This window comes from Betta splendens, chromosome 2 (genome assembly GCF_900634795.4).
Source record: "Betta splendens chromosome 2, fBetSpl5.4, whole genome shotgun sequence".
Taxonomy (NCBI): domain Eukaryota; kingdom Metazoa; phylum Chordata; class Actinopteri; order Anabantiformes; family Osphronemidae; genus Betta; species Betta splendens.
In genome coordinates, this window is record NC_040882.2 from 2,090,703 (window position 1) to 2,112,619 (window position 21,917).

At 48.9% G+C, this 21,917-nt stretch overlaps 1 protein-coding gene across 1 annotated transcript; it reads left to right on the plus strand.

Moving 5' to 3' along the window:
- The first annotated feature begins 120 nt into the window (after positions 1-120).
- Positions 121-21,896, plus strand: LOC114845656 (plakophilin-4-like). The gene is made up of 22 exons (XM_029133927.2): positions 121-577; positions 1,194-1,386; positions 6,074-6,186; positions 6,979-7,013; positions 7,528-7,635; positions 8,482-8,636; positions 9,353-9,815; positions 12,304-12,471; positions 13,123-13,327; positions 13,403-13,535; positions 14,377-14,590; positions 15,905-16,088; positions 17,168-17,285; positions 17,598-17,792; positions 18,006-18,179; positions 18,251-18,401; positions 19,073-19,265; positions 19,354-19,438; positions 19,517-19,634; positions 19,704-19,835; positions 19,905-19,978; positions 20,053-21,896. Exons 2-22 carry the CDS (start codon positions 1,267-1,269, stop codon positions 20,308-20,310), a joined length of 3,396 nt encoding a protein of 1,131 aa, XP_028989760.1. The 5' UTR covers positions 121-577; positions 1,194-1,266; the 3' UTR covers positions 20,311-21,896.
- Positions 21,897-21,917: the final 21 nt, after the last annotated feature.

Below are 21,917 nucleotides of genomic sequence, written 5' to 3' on the forward strand. Positions count from 1 at the left end.
GAGGCATGTGGTACTGACCTTTCACCTTTAGGAGCACTGCTGTATATAAAGCAGTATGGGCTGCATCAGTGCTGGCCGCTCTCTCTCTCTCTCTCTCTCTCTCTCTCTCTCTCTCTCTCTCTCTCTCCAGGCTGTATCTCGCCTCTAAAGCCGCCTGTTCGCTGTCGCTCCGCATCTCTCCCTCCGTTGCTGCACGCACGTAACCCTCTTTGCTCTATGCAATCGGTTGATCGATCCTCGTATCGGAAAATAATCGATAGCCGCATGGTGACGTCACGCCGTTGATGGGTAATAGTGGATGGGCGGGTTGGTAAGTGGCTGGCTGGGTGCCGCGCGGACGCCAGGGAAGACGCGTGCACCGAAAGCCCCCACTGGATGAAAAAGAGGGAAATACACAGTCTTACACGAGCAGGACGCGTACGTGCACGCGGCTGTTTTGCTGTTTGTTTTGTTTATTTGACGCGTCGGAGCGTGGGAAATGTAGGAGCAGCCACGGTCGCCTGCAGGAGGAGGATGGATGCGTAACAGGGACGGATCGAGGCAGCTGTGGCCTGCTTCTAACAGCAACATCTGGCCGGTGAGTCTCACTGACAGCCGCCGCCGCTTGCCAGGCTGGCGGGGGGGAGGGAGGGAGGGAGGGAGGGAAGGCACGCAGGGCAGCTGAGGCGCGGTAGCGAGGAGGAAGCCTCCGTTTGCTCCCAGGTCCAGTGAGTCAGTGTGACCTCGTCCTTGGCTGACGGACGGCGGTGGAGTGATCAGTGGCTGGTGCACGTTTGATGAAAGAGCTGCCCGCAACGTTTAATGTAGGCTCATCACGGAGAGGCGCAGCGTGACGTGAAATCCTGCCTGTGCAGCCTGCATGCACCTGCAAACGCAATGCATGGTCAGTGTGAAAGTAATGCATGCATTTGTGACGAACGAGTGACGGGTTGAGTCCCTGCTGCACAGTGTGATAATAGATTCAAATATCAATGAGGGGAAACACAATAATGTTGGAAAAATACCGTTAAAAGGTAGATAGACGTGTCCCTGCTTGGATATTATAGAGGCTGAAGGTAAAGTAGTTCTCTGGATGATTATTACAGCAGGTAAAACCCAGTATGGTCCATGAAGTCACACTTTAATACACTCAGGTCCTCGGGGGCCGTGACCAGGATTTTCAGTTCATTGTCCACATCCTGAACGTCTTGTAGTCCTTCTGCAGGGTGAGAGAGGGCGCCTCGCAGCCAGCAGCCGGCTCTGGACTACAGCGGGGAAGCGGGGGTGATGGAGGAGGAGGGGGAGGGGCCCGTGGTGGTCAGAGAGGGGCCGAGCGGTCACAGCCTCCCACTGGACACGGCGGCGGCACCCACCACCACAAACCTCCTGGCTTCTGTCAAAGAGCAGGTAGGAGCCTGCAGACGCACGGACGACCCCGTGTCCCTGAAGGCCACATCATGTTTGTTTGCTGTGGCTTTGCCTTCCTTTGTGCATCATGGAGCCACTGGGTCCGTTAACGCTCTTTACTACCTGTCACCTCCGGGCTGAGCTTCTAGAATCAGCACAAAAGCTCGAATCCACTCTTTGACTGACGTTTTCCACAGCAGCCAAAATGGTCACGAAACAGTTTTGTGATAAACGATTCCAACGGATCTGCGCTCATCTCATGGACGTGGCAGCTTTGATTAAGAAATACAATAACTAAAATATCCGGAGCTGTGTGGACAGTTCCTCACAGGAACTATCAGTGTCGCTAATGGGGGAATGTGCTCAGCCTCCGTCTCCCTCACTTTTATTTTTGAAATTGCTTTTTACTTCATTAGTATTGATGCATATCTGTTCCACTGCTCTTAATTACTCCTGGACAGTGGCCACGCTCTCAGCTCAGTCCCCTGGTGGATGATTAGTGGGCCTGATTCACGCTGCTATTAATGTTACCGGAAGACGCTTGATGTCCAAGAAAAGACGTCACACGTTGAATCTGCATATTCTTTGGCGTTACCAGGCGAGCTGTGGGCAGCAGGCCGCTGTTAAACGTCGCCTGATGTGCAGTCGGGCTTTGTGTTCACTTTCATGCTCCGCTTGTGCTCTGCTTGGGTTGGAGCTCAGCAGGGGCAGCGGTGTCGCTCCGCTCCCAGCGACTGAGGAACAGTTGCATTACATAGTTGATATGCATGAAATGCACCACGTCCTCTGGTGGGAGAGCATCTCCTCACACCTCTGGTCCTCTCTGTCCAGAACGAGGACATCGTTGTCTCCGCAGGATGCAGATGCTGCTGGTTCGACTGCATGTTGCACTGTACAGCTGTTGTTTTACGTAACAGGAGCCCTTGTTCCTGTGGGAACATTAGATCAGATCACGTGTCGTAAGTAAGTCAGTGGTCTGAGTCGAACGATCTGATGTGTCACTGGTGATGATTCAGACACAGACGTAAGCGAGTGCCCACAGAACCGCTTCTCTATCCATATGGCGCATATTGGTAAGAGGCCCTGGTGCTTCACAAAGCACCACCAAGCATCAGGCAGCGTGGCACTCTGGCGTTTGAACGCGCGCCTCGTCCCAAACGCCGCAGCCACAGCTTTTAATCAAATACCTTTTCTGCGCTGAACACAGGCAGCGTGCTGCTGAGGCGTCCAATCCATCGCCCGCGGTTCCTCCGCAGAAATGTCAAATTAGACGCGCTAAATGGAGCGTATCCGTTACTGCCTTCCATTGTGCTCGGGCCCTCGCGCTTTCCCACTTTGCTCTCATTTAGCCCATTAAAAGTAGGGGAGCGATAGACACGAGCAGGCAAATGCTGGAGCTGCAGACGTGGCGGCTCGGAAAACGCACGCGCACACTTCATTTAGTCGCCCGTGATTGATTAGAGGCAGCGTGAACAGAAGTTGCTTCAAAAGAAAAGATGAGACATTTGTAGCTGCAGACGCTCAGGACTGTGTGTCTCCACTTAGTCGTTCCTCAAATTCTATATTTACCCCATATGAGTTCTTCCTCTTTTGGACCCTGTCGGGTTGAGAGCGCCAGAACGTGCCGCTCGGCGCTGCTGCATGCTCAGCAAAACCTTCTCCCAGGACAGAGGTTGAAAAAGTCGATACGACAACAGCAGCTGGGCCGTGTCCGCGCTCGCCGTGCTCCGATAGGCCGTCACCATCACAGCCCCCTCCTCTTCACGTGAGCTGCAGGGTCTGAAGCCAGCTCTGTCCGACACACGCCGGTCCCAGACGCGGAGCCGCTGCTGTTGACATTGGGCCTGAGGTCGCGAGTCGTGGTTAGTGCTGTGAAGCCGAGCAGGAGGAAACTGACTTCTCCCCCGATCCCGTCTGTGATGTTAGTTGCATTTAGCTTCTCAGCAGACTCGCTTTCCCTCCACCTGCCTCCTCTACTTACTGACCTCCACTTTCTTGCTGAATGACTCTTGACAGCCCTCAGAGAACCACCTGTTGCTCTTCATCAGCGGTGGGCGTCTGGGCATCCGAGTGCTTTAATCCATCTGTGGGTCACATGTGTAGGCAGGCAGCGATGGCAAACAACAGGATGCACAGTGTTCTGGTGTGTTGAGGCCACGCTGGATGTTGGAGCAGATCTGCTTTTCCTTTGATGCTTTATTTACAATGGCACAAATATGCCTGAAAGTCCTTAACCAGGGTCAATTCTTGCTTTAAAATGGCGACGCAGCTCACGCAGCAGCAGAACTAGGCCGAACATTTCACGGGTTTCACAGATGCAGACCGGATCGACCCGACGGCCGGGCTGTGATCAGACGCGGCGAGGCAGGAGCGAGGACATAAGCCGCGGTCGCTGCGAGGCGCCGCCCGGCACCGGCGGCCGCTCTGTCCCCGAGGCTGGAAGGAGGAGGCCCGTGTGCTGTGAGGAGACGCAGCACGCGGACAGGATCCAACATGGCAGCGGGCGTCGTCTCAGTTTCCTACTGGCTCAGCAGATTTCCTCACCTTTAACTCGCTTCAAGATGCTTCAAGTGCAAACACAAAGATTTATTTAGATTAGATTAAACGTCGAAACAATTTAGGAACCATAGAAGAAGTGGCTCCTTCTGTGCCGTAGCACGGTTAAGTCAACATTTTGCAGCAGTTCAAAGCCGCCGCTGCCTCGGAGCCATATGAGCCCCGCACACACGCAAACACGCCTCCAATAATTACTGCAGAAAACCAACACTTATTAAAGCTGCAGAATGAGCAGCGTGGACCCACGTCTCCTGGGAATCCTCAAAGTTTGATGAAGCGATAACGGAGAGAACCTCACATCGTGTGGTTTTAAAGCGTTTTCAGACACGTGGTCAGATTGACCCAAATAGACAACAGCTTTAAAGAGACATAAACCGATTTATTTGTCTTTTGTAGTTTGACGGGATTATGACATGAAGGACGTTCATCCTACTGGACCAGTGGGACACGTTTAACAGGAACATTAAACATTACTCACATCTCTCTGTGCAGTAGAACCAGATCATGTTAGAATTACTTAGGTTCAGTCAGGATGGTTGATGCTTGTACAATCTGAAGCAAAGTTGTGTCTACTGTTAATGCTGATTTTAATCATCTGGTCACTTTAATGGTCAACATGACCTTTTACAGGCCCTTTATATTATTCTGTCCTGTACATAAATAATTAAAGCATCATTTCATTTCAGCTTTACTGTACGTCTGTACAGTAGCTCTAGTTTTGCATTTCTAAGCATCCAGTTAGGACATATTGGACAAAAGGAGATAGTTTAATGTGTCTGTGTGACTTCTAAGCTGCAGATATTTCTGTTTCTATTTTACATTATTTAGATGTTTAATTTTACATGGTACACCCTAAAAGCACCAAGTAGCGTCTGGTACCAGATACTGAACATCACTCACTTTAATACATCATAAATAATTCTGCTTTACTTCACCGTGTTTATACATAATAAATACACGTTCATGTTCAGTAAAAATAAACAGCGTGGACTGTGTAAACCCGGTCTGGTGCGTAGTGTAGTTAACATTTTATCAATATTTATCTATCGAGTTTAAAAAAATCCTACGCTGCATTTGTTACATCTCGACTGCTTCTACTGCCCTTCAGTCAAACATGGAGGACGGCTCCCTGTGGGGACGTCTCACTGTGGGCACCAGTTGACCGCTGTGACTGGGTTTGGACCATGCTTCAATGGGAGAATATTTTATTCATGGCTTTTTTTAAAACATCTCAGTTTTATATGATCATCATTCAACTACAGATGTGAACGTCACCATAGGACTGTAACTTGTGTTTAGTCTGAACTAATCAGTCAACATTTATTCATCTATCACGTCTCTCTGACTGAGGACATTTGCTCAATCCCTTCACATGAAGGATTCCTGGGCGGCTGCATGTTTTATATTTAGACGTTATTCGCAGACAGCTAATTCTCTGCCGATGACGCCAGCTGTGGTTCCTAGAAGATTCATGGAGCAGCTGGGACCCTTTGTGTTACGTAAGAGAATCCAACCGAGACGACCGCCACTCAGCCACAGCCGCAAACATCTGCTCCACTTTCACACCCTTGAGCAAGGCACTGGAACCCTGCCACCTCTTGAGGGGTTTCATGAAGTAAACAGATTATTTTAACGTTTCACGTTTGGGTTGTTCTCACTGGGAACGTCCACGTCCACCGAGACATCCAGTTTTCCTGGTTTCATAGACTCACTTCTGCAAATGTAGTAGCATAGAATGTTACCTGGTTTATAACAAACAATGTGAGATTATCCAAACAATGAGAAGATGTTATAGTTGTGCTGTATAAACTATTGAAATCATTTTTGTTCAGTTCTGTGTTCTTTACATTTAAAAACGTGTGTAATTACATTATTTGAAGGTAATTCTAACGTCCACACAGTTCCAGCATTTCAGATCCGGAATCCACTTTAACAGGCTTAAAAAAAAATCTGCTGCCGTCTCTAAGTGAGCTCACAGTCTGTGAGAAATCAGTCAAGTCATGCAGAAAGAATACAAAATGGGTTTTACATTTAATTCTAACTGGCATCAAATAGGTCCTAAAAAGGAGGCTTAAATCGTGGCGTCATGCTGGATGTGGCTATAATCGCGGCTGTGAACGTCTTCCTGCAGGAGCTCCAGTTTGAGCGGCTGACTCGGGAGCTGGAGGAGGAGCGGCAGATCGTGGCCAGCCAGCTGGAGCGGTGCATGCTGGAGGCAGAGTCCCCGGCAGCAGACAGCAGCAGGTAGGCCCCGCCCCCATCCATCACAGGGGTGGACGTCTGCAAACATCTGCACACATCTGCTGGCTCCATGAGTTCCTCTTAACTGTAGGCCTCCTGTCAGTCACTTACTTCACTTGAGCCCGTGAAGGAGTGTTGAAAGCTTTCAGTCACTGCTTGTGTTATGAAAAAATGCTGAAGGTGTGATTCGAGTTGTTACTATTTAATTACATATTAATTAATATATTCATATTTCTTCTCAAAGCCAAATCAGTTTACTTGTAAGTATAAAGTACAATTATACAGCACAGTACTTGCTAGACTGGTGTGAACCACGTAGAGTATGTAGACTAAGTATTTACATTACCATTGCAGGCATCCAGATGTGTCCTGCTGAATTTAAATAATGAGGTTTATTATAAGAAACTTGCATAAAAGCTGCCGAGGACTGAAACTATGCCAAGTTGCTTCTGACCTAAACAAAGAATGACTGTACAGTGTAAATGTTGGCCTAATACCTGGTACGGTGGCTTCCTGCTTCAGTGATTCTGTGTTATACGAAGGACTCAAACCAAGTCATTCATTTGTTTCATGGATTATATCTGGCTGCGTACAGTAGCTTTGTCTTAGCTTGTGTTCCTGCTTGTAAGTTGCCTGAACCGTTTTTTTCGTCAATGAGCCACTTGAAGCCCGGTTCTCCTGAGGTTTTTGCATCGGTTGGTGTCCTGGTCCCATAGAATGACTGAACTCTGTTTGATGGACTTGTCTCTCTGCTTCCTCCTCGCCTCCATTTTCTTTCCTTCTCGTCTGCCGAAGCTCATCTGAGAAGTCGTTTGCATGGAGAACTGCAGGTACGGTTCTATGTGGTTTTGCTTCTAAGCTTTTCATGTTTATTCATTGTGTTCTTTTGTGGACCTGTTTGGAAACATCTCCTGCTGTAAACAAACGATCCTATTAAATCAGCTAAGTTGAGTTTTAGTTTTGTTCTTTCACACTTTTGAATCTGTGACAACTACCCTTTTTCCAGATGGAGGAACCTTTTAAGCCTCTAAAGGCCTAAAACGGACCAAAATGCAGCCGTAACCAGTCAAGAAAAAACTGATGACAGTATATTGGTTTTGAGTTGCATCTGTTTACTATTTTGTCACAGATCGCTCTCTTCTGCTTCCTGATCCATTCCTCACAATAACAATAACACACCACCACTGTAATAAAATGTAACGTCCTATTGCAGATTAAGGTCCTGCATTACTCCTAAATGCAGTAGTTTTCAGTTCAGATTCGTTCACAGCGCACTTCTACTGTATCTACACCGACACATGAACCCTTGATGTGTGTAGTAACGCATGACAGCTGCTTTGGCAGGCGGAGAGTCGCAGGGTGCGTCCATGGAGGCGCCGGGGCGGCATCGCGCGGCGGAGGAGGGGCTGTACCTGCCGGAGCCGGACTGCGTCTCCCTGCATGACAGTGAGGGTCTGTTAAATGTGTGAAGCCTCGTGAAGTTGGCAGCGGCTCTGAACTGACTACGTATTCACCATTCATCAATCCATCCGTCAAAATAAAACTGATTGGAGTAATAGCAAACATTGTGCGTGATCAACCTGCGTGTCCTGCACCTTTTTAATCACAGATAGCTGCGCGTTCAGGGCCTGAAGCCGTGGAGCTGCAGTTTTATTAAACATTATTCAAGCCAGAGGAGCTAGTGCATTTGTTGTAGTCTATTTTCAGCAGGGGATTAATCCACGGTGGGGATCTATTCCTGGCAGCGGTGAGTGTGTTCATTCTAACGAAGGTACGCGTCAATTTATGCAGCATCCGTCGCTAACACGCTAAAAAACGTCCTAGCGCTGTCTGTGCCGCTTCCAGCGCCTTTAACTCCTGCTGGAACCTGAAAACAGGCCGCTCGCTTGGTCACACGCTCACCACAGCAACAAGTTAAAGGTCACAGTGATAGATGTTTCCCGCTTCACATGTGGTAAATTCATGGGTTTCCTGCTTAGCTTCTTTACATTTCTGGACATTTCTCCATATTACTTCTTTAACAACTTTGAAATGACATCAGAGCTTAAAGACAGCATTGGCTTAAGTCAAAGTGGTCTTATTGTGTAAAAATATCAGCCACATGCTTCCTCCTCCACATCCTACACGTCAGGCAAATATAGGCCAGAGAGCTGCCCAGTATCTGCAGCCTGTTCCAGCCTGATGCATAGACAGGCATGCGTTCATGTGCTTTAAGTGATGATGTCAGTGGTTGTGATGGCGGCAAATGCGAGGTCGGACCTATTTGTTTCCTCACCCTCTCCGTCTCGCTCCTCTCAGGCTCAGGAGGTCACTCGGTCCAGATGACGTCATACTCAGACAGCGGGTACCAGGACAGCAGCGTCAGTTATTACAGCAACCAGAACGTCGTGAGGTCAGAGCCCCGGGCCACGCTATCAAGGAGCCCGAGGGCCGAGGGCCAAGCTTCTGGGCAGGTCTGGCCTAGACATGTTTCCCATCATTTGGATTTACAACGAACATAGAACTCCTGTATTGTTGCTGTGGCCTCATAACCTTTGAATTGTTTATTGTTGGCTCATTTATTGGGGCGTAGAATTTGATCCTCTTTGCATGACTGTGGAAGCAGGAGCAGTGAGCCAACAAGGATCCACACCCTGCAGCCTCGCTGGCTCACAGCACATGTCTCCGCTCCTACTTCCCGTCTGAGGCTTCCTACGGATTAAGGCCGCCCAGATTGGCATCCAGGCGGCTCAGTCTGTAATTGAGGGACGTTTTACGCACAGAAAGGAAATGTTTGTCACCATGAATATGGAATATTCCCTCAAATCCTCCCAGAAGGCTGTTTATTACGCACAGAGCTTCGGCTTGAGATTAATGAGTGCGGACATTTATTCCGACTCTCGTTCCGTTACCTGGACAATTTAAAAAGCTAACGATGCCGTTCATCGTGGTGATAAAGCATTTTGCCTCAAAGTGTCACATTAGGGCTAATTTGCAAGTAAATCAGTGCAGTGTTTATTTTCCTGGCCTTTTATTCAGAAACAAGGAGAAATTGTTGAGTGCTCTGAATAATATATTCAACCTTTCTGTACCAGGATGCCAGGAGCGGAAAACACAATGTTAAAGCCCCACGTTGTACTTTAACCAATGTTAAACTCCAGCAGCTGTAACTCTCCCGTCCTCCTCCCAGGCGTCCAGCCGGGTGTTGCGGAGGATGACCTCCCTCCCCTCCAGGAGCCAGTCTCCCGGCTGCGGCACCGCCGGCACCGTCTCCCCCTCCCGTATCTCCCTGCGGACATCCCAAGGCAGCACCTACGACTCCCCCATCCTCTCGGAGCCCAAGCCTCTGGCCGCCGTCTTCCCCGGCACCACCATGCCGCCGTCCTGCCCCTCGCCGACCTCTCCGGCCGACGCCACACAGGCCCTGGGCAACGGGGGGGGCGGCGGGATGGGAGGAGGCGGCCGCCTGGGCTCCACGCTCTCTCTGGTGGAGGGAAGGGCCTTGATGGGGTCCCCGCTACGCGCGGGAATGACGGCGGTGCCTCAGCACTACGGCTCCACGCTGCCCAGGCAGAGCCAGCCGCTGGCCTACGGAGCCGACCCGTACGGGCTGTACCAGAGGAGCGTCCTGCCCCGGCCCGACAGCCTCATAGGTCAGTGTCACGGCTCTGATCACTGCTCTTACAGACATACGCGGGCAGTTCTGGCATTAAATAGGCAAACAAGACTTACATTTACCACCATGCCATGCATTTATGAAGTTTACATTTTACAGTTTACAAGTTTACATTTAGTGATCATCAGTAATCAAAGTGAAGGCTCCCGGGCTCACTCTCTGTGAGCAACATGCTCCAGGCGACTCACGTTTGAACCCACTCCACAGACTCCACAGCTCTGGAAATTCCCTGTTGACATGATAGTAAACACTCATTTAATGTCAACATTTATACGAAATTGTAATTTAAGCTAGGATCAAATGGTAAATAATTCCCAATCGATCAGTTATTGGAGTGTATAGTATATAGTGTACATAGTTTGATATTGTTGTACACTAAGGCATGAAAGATGCACAAAGTGTCCATCATATTATGTTAGAATAGACAGTTTGTCCCATGAGGACTGAGCAACCAGCTCACGAACAGGAAATGCTGTGAATATTTGTAAAGTGTTCCTCAAACACGCTGCTTGTCAGTGGAAGCAGCCACAGACTGGACACAGCTCCTTGTTGATTTCATAACCTTCGCTGTGTCTGGGGAGAGTTGACAGAGCAGATTTAATATTGGTGCATGCAACACTTACACTGAGCAGGAACTCGCAGTGTCTCGCTTCGCTGTGAAGCAGCGAGAATCATTAAACGAAGCTGCGTGTTGAACAAAACAACTTCAAGGCAAACTGCGAGCGCGGCAGGTGATTTTATCTGGAGCTGCGGCTCCGGGAGCTCATTTTATGGAGGGTTTAGAGGAATTATCTTCAGCACCGGCAGATGATGCGGCTGGGTTTGATATCATTTCATTTGATGCAGCCAGTATGAACATGGAGTGTGTGTGTGTGTGTGTGTGGGGGGGGGGTCTCCACCAGGTGAATGCTTTTAAGGCAGATCTAATTTCCATCTTGTCTGTGAAGCATCACTGCAGCCTGTGGTTCTGGTTTCACACAGGGAACCATGTCTCACTAACAAAGGCATGATGACTTTCACAAGGGCCGGCTGCTTGAGACAGCTGTGACTCTTGTGGCTGCTGCCAGTCTGCTCCTTGACCTACTGTACGCACAGGAAGTGAGCCCATAGGGAAGCGTGCATGCTGCAGCTTTTAAATGGATCTAATCATTTGTCATCACGGCCGTGGTGGCGTTGGAGCGTCTGGTTTTTGCAGGCTGCTGCGTAGCTCATGGAGGATTTAGTGTGGCGGAAGCGCTGCTGATGCTGCAGCGACATAGATTTATCCTCATCCTGCCCTGCGTCGCTTCACTAAGCCGCTTCCACTGACCCATATAGTGGTGTTCCTACCACAAAGCCCTGCAGAGCATCAGCGTGCGATTATCAGCCGACGCCACAGGAATCCTTTATTACGCCACAATCACAGGGGTCCAGTGTAGCTGTTATCGTTTCTTCCCATGACACGTCCATGTGTGATGTCAGCGACCTGTACATGCAGGAGGCAAAGTCAGACAACTGAATAAACTCCCTTCCACTCTCCAGCTGATGCTTTTCATCCTGCAGTGCTGCTAAGTGGCCTAATGTTTTGCCTAAACTGTTTGTTCCCAGTTATCCTGTGGATCCAGCATAATCCCAGATTACAAGAGGGAGTCAAGCAAGAGATGGATATACTGTACGCGATTAGGCTGTTAATGCTGTTAATGATCTGTGGCACTGTGACGTGCAGTAGACGTGACGTACGTCTGGAAGCTGCGAGGTTTCTGCACCAAGCATCAAAGTTTGAGTCGAATCAGCATAAAGAAGACAGTGACAGTTAATACGATTGTTAGTGAGTGATTCCAGAAGATAGAGATTATATTACAGTAAAGGGTAGATTAAATCAAAGCATATACATTATACATATTATATATGGAATCATGTCTTTAATTGCAGTTTAAGTAAACATAATGAACAAAGTTGAAATGGTTAAACATTGACGCTAAGATTGTTAATTTCAAATTAATATACATAAATAGCTGCTCTAAGTTAAAATCAATAGTTACTGTATCTTCTAATGTTAATGATGAAGGTTAAAGGTGAAGACACAGTTTTGTTTTTGTGCTGAAGGAACGATCTTGGTGATAAGAGACCTCGGTGCAAACCAAGCAGCGAGCTGCAGGAGCAAACGGCTCCTGGTCCTCAGCTCCGAGTGCAAACTGTGCCTCTGCTGCTGACGGGGCCCCCCTCGCGCCCCCAGGCCTCTTTATAATTGGAGTGCTCTTTGAACTGATCTGCTCAGTGATGGTGGAGGGAGAAACCCTCCGCTCGGCCTCTTTGACTCGACGATGGCGCCTGCGGCAGATTCCCGATGACCACAGTCCCCGTGTCCTCTTAAGAGCACGACAACAGCTGTGACGAGCGGCCCTTCGACTGGAGAGAAGCGCCGTCCGCTCCGTCTGCTTCACCAGTCGCGGAGCCGTTCCAAGCGTTTTCCTTTCTCGCTGCAGGGCTCCACAGTTCCTACGCCAGCCACGTGGGCCCGCTGGACCCAGAGCTGAGGGCGGCGCTGTCTCCAGACTGTCACATGACGCCAGTGTTCGATGAGCGCGCCTTCCACAGCCCCCTGTTCCACAGCCCCACGCACGAGCCCCAGGGCTTCAACACCTCCAGCACAGGTACTGCAGGTGTTAGCTGTTAGCATGTAGCGTCACAGGTCCTCCTGCTGCCGCTTGGGCTTTAGTTGAGTAGCATTAAGTAGTGGAGCATTTACCACTTTAAAAAGTATTCTCCAACTGTCACTAGAGTCCTTTTAGTCTGAAACAAAGGCACTAATTGATGAAACCCATATAATTATTACCGATGCGGATGGACACATTTCACAACAATTTTAATGAAAGTGCGGATTTCGGACTTTTATTGTATAAAATTGCTCAAACAATCTGATCTTTGACGGCAGCGTCGCCTCAGGAGCCTCTGTTCACATCAGCGCCAAAGATCCTTTATCTAAAATCTGTGGTGGAACTGGTTTAAAAGCGCAGGAAGTGTTGTTATTATCGCTCCCTGAGGTCAGATCGTAATTAGGCGCAGGCCTTTCATGTGCCGTGCTGCGCTTTAATTGAAGCTTTTGCAGAGTGATTTAAAGCTGAAAGTTTGATGGTGGAGGATGTAAAGATGCGCCTGATTAAACCCGTTCAGCGTGTGAGACGTCTGCGGTTTAACTGGCTGTTAAAGCCCTCACACAACGTGTTGCTTCCCATTGTTACGTGACCTTAGATGTGGTTTGGTTGTCTTTGTAAGCTGCAGGAACCCGTTTTGTCCGGTTTCAGGTATGGAGACGCTCCCCAGGACCACAAGCCATTGCGGCACGCTGCCGTACCAAAGAAGCAGCAGCTACGGGCTCAGCTCTGCAGGTCTCTACGTGGACTCCTACAGGGTCTCTGGTGAGCCTGTCTTCTCCCACCGACACTCGGGCCTGGTGGACCGGGTCGCTACGCGCACCCCGTCCATTGAGAGCATCCATAAGGACCCCAGGTATCTCGCACCCCGTCAGCCGGACGCACCGTTAAACCAGTGGCCTCCCACTGATGCGCATGCGCTTTCCCTCAGAGAGTTCGCCTGGCGTGACCCCGAGCTGCCGGAGGTCATCCACATGCTGCAGCACCACTTCCCGTCTGTCCAGGCCAACGCCGCCGCCTACCTGCAGCACCTGTGCTACGGAGACAACCGGGTGAAGGTGGAGGTGAGGTGGAGCGACTCGAGGCTGCTTCTGTGCATGACCTCCTACTGTATGTCTGCATTGTGTTCTCGGCCTACTCTCAGATTACAGGGTTTGAAATCTAACGTGACTGTGGAGCTCAGAGCTGCCAAACCCTGAGCCAAGGCGCCATCTGCTCCAGCGAAACGTGAAGCAGCGCTGGTGCCAACGGCGCCTTCGCTCCGTCACACTGAAGCGCAGTGCGCTCACGCTGCGCTCTGCCGCGCGTGCGTTAAATGACTCGGCGAGGTGCGGCTAGCGGCGTTGGGTTCGCTTGGTGATGTGCTTTCAATTAGCCTCCGGAGCAGGGCTGGACTCACGCCTGCTCATTTAGCCACAACCAAACGTTTTGTGTGACGGTTTGAAGACGGGATCAGAGACGAGCAGGGCGCGTACTGTATGTGAACGCACCACAGCGACTCCTTCCAGGTTTTATTTCCAAATATTTGACTGCAAAGTCATTGCTGCGGGTTATTACTGCAGGCTTTTACTTTCAAATAGGTATTAAAATGAATTTATTTTTTACTCCTTTGACTTAAAAATTGAAAGTCAACAACCAAAGAACAGGAAAATCACATGTTTAATATGATTGTATATTTAGATTTGACAGAATTCTAAACAAACCCCAACTCAACAATCACTCCGCTTCGAATTTGTAAAGAATAAATTCTTTCTGCATAGAAAGACACTGCAGCTCTTTGTCTTGGCCCAAAGCAGCCGATTTTAACTGATTGCAGGTGGTTGAAAAGCAGAAATTCCTTTTACTATGAACATTTCATGTTTGAGATCCTCAAATCACATAGATTTCATTGGAATCTTGTTTCAGGTGTGTCACCTGGGCGGGATCCAGCACCTGGTGGACCTGCTGGATCACAAGGTGGCTGAGGTGCAGAAAAGCGCCTGCGGAGCCCTGAGGAACCTGGTGTACGGCAAGGCGACCGACAACAACAAGGTGGCGCTGAGGAACTGCGGCGGCGTTCCCGCTCTGCTGCGCCTCCTCAGGAAAACCACCGACAACGAAGTCCGCGAGCTGGTCACTGGTACGTCCACAGGTTTAGTCTAGAAGCGAAGCAGAACACTGATTGTACTCACTTTCATTCAGAATAGTTTGTTAGAAATCCCGCACAAATGTTCAGGATTCCAAAAACTGTCTGACTCAGCAGAAAACCAGCGGGTCAGATGGAGAGCCCTGTTTTGTTCCTGTAAGAGTCGGCTGAAACCACAGCAAAAAATGAAGCTGTAAATGTGAAGCGTGAGCACTACTGCTCTGTGCAGCGTGTGGGTGTGAGCTGCTAGCGAGGCCCGCCGGCCGCCTGGCCAGCCGCCGGCTCGCTGGCTGAGCATCGGGCTGACGGGCTGTCTGGCTGGCTGGCTGTGTATTAATCTGTGCATCGGCTGTTCTGTGGGAGGTGAGAGCGGCAGCGGCTTAAACAGTCCGTGTTGACAGAACGGATCCGTGCACAGTCCTCGGGACAGATGCTCAGATAATGTGCTTTGGAAACAGGATGCTGCTGACAGCTCCCAGCCTCAGCACATGCTGGTTGGTACCAGGAGGTATGAGGCTGCTCATACCGGGGGGGGGGGGGGGGGGGTTTAGGCTCAGGTCTGAATTTCAGTTAGGAAAGGCTGAAATTCATCCTCTGGTAAAAGCAGGATTACGTGCATGTAACACACTTTGTGTTTCAAACTGATGACACAAGTGTATTTTTTAAAAGATCAGTGTTTAATGTGTAGTTGTTCTGAAAGTTTTCCCCTTTGTTTCATTCAAAATTTTAGTGTTTAATGCATTAAAATCAAAGCTACATTCATTTATTACTAAATTCATTACTAAACAGATGTTAAAGACAAAAATTGAAATGAAAGACAGGCCTAAGTCCAGGTTAGAGCGGTTGTTAGATGATGATTAGATGTAATCAGGCGTTTCACTCTTCAAATACTCATCAGATTTCACTTTGTCCAAGAACTGAAATTGGAAGTTTCCAGTTTCTGCTTAAATGAATTTGGTCTTGAAGGAGGAAGGCAGTAAGTTGAAAGGAAAGGAAAGGAAAGGAAAGGAAAGGAAAGGAAAGGAAAGGAAAGGAAAGGAAAGGAAAGGAAAGGAAAGGAATTGAATTGAATTGAATTGAATTGAATTGAATTGAATTGAATTGAATTGAATTGAATTGAATTGAATTGAATTGAATTGAATTGAATTGAATTGAATTACAGGAATGAACCAAATGCTGGACTCTTTCCAGCAGTTGGTGAGTCTGCTGGTTCAAATCTAGTCAAACAGCCATCAAGCTCCAGTTGTGCAACTCTAAAGAGTTACTCAGAACTGATGGCATGGCATTTACCGGACCCCTGCCCTCCAGGCGTCCTGTGGAACCTGTCCTCGTGTGACGCAGTGAAGATGACCATCATCCGTGACGCTCTGAGCACGCTCACCAACACCGTGGTCATTCCACACTCGGGCTGGAGCAGCGTGTCGCACCGAGAGGAGCACAAGGTCAAGTTTCAGTCGTCGCTCCTGCTGCGGAACACCACCGGCTGTCTGAGGTGAGACACAGACCGGACCTTGGTCATGGATCGCAGCCGCCATGACTGTATATCACACATTTATTACATGAATCACACGTTGAGCGTCTCGTCGTGGTCAGAACTGTCCCAAACTCGCATACGTCTTAATAGGAACGCTCTGACAGAGCTCCTCACCTCCCCAACCTGCTGAGCTACGGGACGAGCTGTCAGCTCATCATACGGATTCTCTTTTTGAAATGCAACGATGACGTTTGGATTTATCGCTCGTCTGTGTTGCTGTTTTTCTCACTGCTTTTCATCTTAATAACTGTAAAGCCGCCGCACATAATCACAGTAGTAAAATCCACCAGTAAGCACCTCTGTAATGGAGATGATATGCAGCTGAGCTCACCGCCCTGTCTGTGTCTTAAATGTCAGTATGAATTCATGGTCATGATTGAGGGGACTGTTATTAGACTTTTTGTGAGACTTGGTTTAATTTTACTGAGCAGACGCCACCAGGTAGCGGTGACTCAGCTGCCAAATGGAGCTTGGACGCAGCATCTGCTGAGGATGTTTGATGACTGTGCTTTGAAACTGGACTTGATTGGCTGAGAACAGCTCTAAACCACGTTCCACCTGCTGAGCAGAAACGCCCCAGTTAAAGTCTGCCTGAGATGAGAGGTGCCATCGTCGTTTAGTGAGTCCAGGTGTGAAACACAAAGTAGGTCTAAACATTTAAACGAGTCTTTACTTTCAAAGCAAATAAATTTTAATGAAATCAGCTGATTGGTTGAACCTTTAAGCTGGTGATGATCTGTCTGATCTAAGAGAGTTTGTCTTTCTATGCAGACGCCTCCCGCGTTTTTGTGCATTCATACGGACCGAGCCTGTAGACTGATGGTACAGAAATGCATTGTGGGAGTTCAGTGCCGTTGTGCAGTCTTCTCATGTCAGCTCCCCGTTAGCAGCAGCTGAAGGTTCCTATTGGAGGATCAGCTTCTCCCTTTACTGTATCCAGGCAGGTTTGGAATTCCCCCACCCTGTGGGGGAATTCACGCACTGCACCTCAACTTTGAAATACTGTGTGTGCGTGTGTGCGTGTGTGTGTGTGTAAGGAATCTGAGCTCAGCCGGGGAGGAGGCGAGGAGTCAGCTGCGTTGCTGTGAAGGTCTCGTTGACTCGCTGCTTCACATCCTCAAAGCCTGTGTCAACACCTCCGACTACGACAGCAAGGTGCTGCAACACAAACACACGCACTGTCATTCTTGTATCACACGTTCAACCTTAACACAACCCTGATGCGGTAAAACAACAACCACCATTCAGTTTACCGCAATTTACCTTGTGGACTGAACAGATCACAAGACATCTGCTGATGTTGATGTCTCCCAGAGGATGAACCCTGATGTACTGAGATTAAATACGAAAATTAAGGCTTTATCTTATATAAAAAATGACAAATTAATCATGACACTCTTTCTCTTCTGCTTCTACAACAACTATAATCCACTTGGCGTCTGAACAACACTTGCTGTTCTGCCTCAGATCGTAGAGAACAGCGTCTGCACTCTGAGGAACCTGTCGTACCGGTTGGAGGTGGAGATGCCGTCCTCTCGCCTCCTCGGCAACCAGGAGCTGGACACGCTGCTGGGCTTCTCCTCCCCAGTCAAGGAGCTGGACTACCTGTGCTGGGGCAAGAGGAGGCGGGGCCGGAAGCGTGGAGGCTGGCCGGATGACAAGGTACCGTACCAGCATTTAGTCGAATTCAGGACTGTTTGATGCTACCGGCTGCAGGACCACATCTCAATCTTGTTTATTAGACAATCAGTGAAGATCAAGCTGGACTGTCTTTTAAGCCATGTTAGTGTAGTCGCTTGGTCAGTCAGGAGATTTACCTGCACAGGGAGGCTAACTGTGTCAGGCTCTTTTTTGTGGCTGGTGTGTTCCGTGCAGTGGGACGGTGTCAGCCCCATCCCAGGCATCTCCCAGTCTTTGAGGGGAGCAGAGCTGCTGTGGCACCCGATGGCGGTGAAGCCATACCTCAACCTCCTGGCTGAAAGCTCCAACCCTGCCACGCTGGAGGGAGCTGCTGGGTCCCTGCAGAACCTCTCTGCTGGGAACTGGAAGGTGAGAGTATGTCTTTAAGCTGCAAAAGCTGCTTCTGAAATGTTGTGCGATCAAGCTGCGCCTGTGTCCAGTTCTCGGCCTACATCCGAGCAGCTGTGCGTAAAGAGAAAGGTCTGCCCATCCTGGTGGAGCTGCTGAGGATGGACAACGACCGGGTCGTCTGCTCTGTGGCCACGGCCCTCCGCAACATGGCTCTGGACGGGCGCAACAAGGAGCTGATAGGTCTGAACTCACACAAAATCTGCTGTGAAAGACACCAGGAACAAGTCACACTTTTTTATGAGGCCACAGTTATTCACCAGTCTGTTCACTGCAACTAGACTAAAGTTTGACAGCACACTGACACCCTGTGGACACCATTTGTACTGAGGGAAAGAGAAACCTTGTAGCAATAGAATCATCACCTCAACATCTCAATAACTCTCTACTCAGCTCATAATCTTAAGCTTCTCATCACAAAACAGCAGAGAATCACTGATTGTGGAGCACTTAGATATTGACATTTGTGATGACAGTACAATAACATGGACAGAAATAGACTGCAACCTGTTCTCCTCTCAGTCCCTTTACCCCAACCAGACGAGGAAGATGTCTGCTCGCCCCGAGACTGGTTCTGCTGGGGGTTTCTTTTGCCAAAGGAATTTGTAGGATTTACATTTGGATTCTGGTTTAGTGACTGAGATGAAAGTTGATCTATTGTAAATTGAAAATAGAATCTAAAAAAAAGATAAAATCTTATGGTGTTTGAATCTCAGCATTTCCCTAAGATTAAATAAATTCAGTGCCAGATTGTACAATGGACACGAAAAAATGTAACCCACAAAATAGGATCTACATAGAGGACGCAGACGTGGAACTACAGCCGTCACTCTGAGGTTTGTCTCCTCCTGCAGGAAAGTACGCCATGCGGGACCTGGTGAACCGGCTGCCCGGCGGCAGTCCCACCGTGCTGTCAGACGACACCGTAGCGTCCGTCTGTTGCACTCTGCACGAGGTCACCAGCCACAACATGGAGAACGCCAAAGCCTTAGCCGACAGCGGCGGCATCGAGAAGCTGGTGGACATCAGCAAAGGACGAGGGAAAGGGTAGGAGGACCGCAGGACGCTCTGGAAACCAGGTTTCAACAACTGCATCTCTTGTTACTGTGATGAAAGTATAATGGTTTGGTTACAGCTACTCCATGAAGGTGGTGAAGGCAGCAGCTCAGGTGTTGAACACACTGTGGCAGTACAGGGAGCTGAGGACTCTGTATAAACAGGTGAGGAACAGCAGACAACCCTGGTTAACGCGGGTTTGGCACTGTCTCACATGTTAACTTGCTGTGAACAACACGCAGGATGGATGGAACTACACCCACTTCGTCACTCCCATCTCCACCCTGGAGCGAGACCGCTACCGTTCTCAGCCCACCCTCCCCACCAGCCCCCTGCAGATGTCCCCCGTCATCCAATCAGGTGAGCGCCTGCCGCTGAGCTCGACCGGCTGCCGTGCTGCATCAGAAGCTCACGAGGCTGTTCCCCCAGGTGGTAGTGCCACGTCGTCCCCGGCGATGCTCGGGATAAGAAGACACAGTTCAAACTATCAGAGGGCACAGTCATCTATGCAACTCGACACGTATTATGGAGACAACAGTTTACACAAACAGCCGTACACAGGTTCGTGCTTGTTAGTAGGTTTAACTTATGCTCCAGGAGCTCGAGTCGCATGTGTATTTTCTGCCTCAGGGTCTGAGAAGAAAACCCCGTATTTCATTGGGACCTATTCTTCTCAGTCAGGAGAGGATTTGAGAAGGTCTCAGGTAAGAAGACTCAACCAGAAGAGAAAATACATACTAATGTAAACAGAAAGTAATGAATCAGTATTGTCTTCCAGCACCCAGAGCCATTCTACGATGAGCCCAACAGGAAGAACTACAACAACTACAGAATGTACCTGTCGTCCCCACAAGACTACGGAGAGGAGCGGTACGAGGACGAGCCTGTCCAGCTGACGCCGTCCTCTCCCGACCGCTACGCCACCCAGTCACTGCGATTCAAAGCCAACACCAACTACGTGGACTTCTACTCCACCACACGGAGGCCTTCCAACAGGTCGGACAAGTTCACCGGCTCCCCCGACTCCTGGGTGTAGGAGCCACGTGGACGCCGCGTGTCTGTGTGGGGGTTTGCTGTGGATGAGGACGCATGTGAACGTGTGCATCTGTGACCAGGGCTCTGTTCACTGCGTGCAGCGTTTGACTAAGTCAGACCATGTACACAACAGTGCGGCTAAATATCAACACTAATATATGCTACCAAGAAGTTCAGGTGCCAGGTACAAACAAGGTGCAGAAATCTTTCAGGTCAAATTTTATTTTTATAGGTCACCATCACAAATTTGCTGTAGCGTCGTCCTATAATCACGCCACACTCTGCCTGCTTGGCCTCCAACTGTTCCTGCATCAGCTGGAAGTGGAGTCCTGGCAACTAACCTTGAAATGTTTGCTACTCATTCAAAAAGCTTTGCCAGTTCTAAGTCTGCACTTTATTTCTACTCATTCTCACATACTGATGGCAGAGCTCACCTAACTTGACCAAACGAGCCGGGAATCAAACCACACCGATCCCACGACTGATGGACAACCGCTCTACCTCCTGAACCACAGCCACACCGGTGAAACCAGAGGATGGACCTGAGATTTGTAAACAAGTTTCATCAGTATAAAAGCTTTTTGGATGAATAGTCAAACATTTCAGCATTTTACTACCGTACCTGGTTGAGTGAGGACCAGTGACCTGGTATATTCTAGCTTCTGATTGGCTGAACACACCTGATCCACATGGAGCAGCGCTAGTTGATAACAGGTGGAGCTAAATATCCCCCACACTGGGAAGATATGAGTCTAAAGTGTCACCCCAACATATAAGCTTCCGTCACAGATACTGTTTGGAAAAAGAATCTATGCATGTCGCTCTAAAACCAGAACCAGTGTTTTATCTGCACTGTTACGTACATGGACTCGACGGAGAGCAGCACAAAGACGAGCTTGATCAAAAGGTGAGAAACGCAGACGCCCTCACGTTGTTGTTTACCAGCGTATTTAACGTCAACTGATTTCATTTTCTCAGCAGTAAAAGTGTGCAGTGTGTTGGCTTCATAACATGAATAGTGTCCGCCAGCATCATCTCGAATATGAGAGGAAAGGAACCTATTGAAGCTGAGCAGGGTGTAGAAAGGCACCGACACCTGGGACAAGTAGTCCTCCAGGGTCCGTCCCTGCACTCGCTGCAGGAAATCAAAGTACTTTAGAACTTCAATCACAGAGTTCGGTGTAAATCCAACCTTTATTTGACCCAGGTTTGGTGGGAGCGTCCTCACACTGGGAACCTTTAAAGACTCAGAGGACTGAGGATACGTCTGTGACCTTTTACATAATGTTGGGCAAACGTGCAGTAACCATAAAGTATGTGAAATATGTGGAAACCTGTGAATCTCTATCTGTACAGACACGATGGTTGAACTGTCCTGTTGCATTGTTGTATTCAATATGTAGAAGTTTACATGTGATCGTGTGAAGACGACTTTTCTATTATTTATGGATTCTTTTTTTATTCATTTCCTTGTGACCTGACCAAAATGCCCCATGTGTCTGTTCTGTCCACAACTGATGATGATGACAATGTGCAATGTTACAGAGGGAAATTCTATGTATAGGGATTAAAGATTATACAACCAGACACTGCAAAGTTGTGACTTTG

Bases quoted from the DNA above. Each gene is read 5' to 3' on its own strand.
- LOC114845656 (XM_029133927.2), top strand. From the start codon at position 1,267: ATGGAGGAGGAGGGGGAGGGGCCCGTGGTGGTCAGAGAGGGGCCGAGC. The intron at 18,402-19,072 runs GTCTGAACTCAC...CTCCTCCTGCAG, and splicing joins GCGCAACAAGGAGCTGATAG to GAAAGTACGCCATGCGGGAC. The intron at 19,979-20,052 runs GTAAGAAGACTC...ATTGTCTTCCAG, and splicing joins AGGATTTGAGAAGGTCTCAG to CACCCAGAGCCATTCTACGA.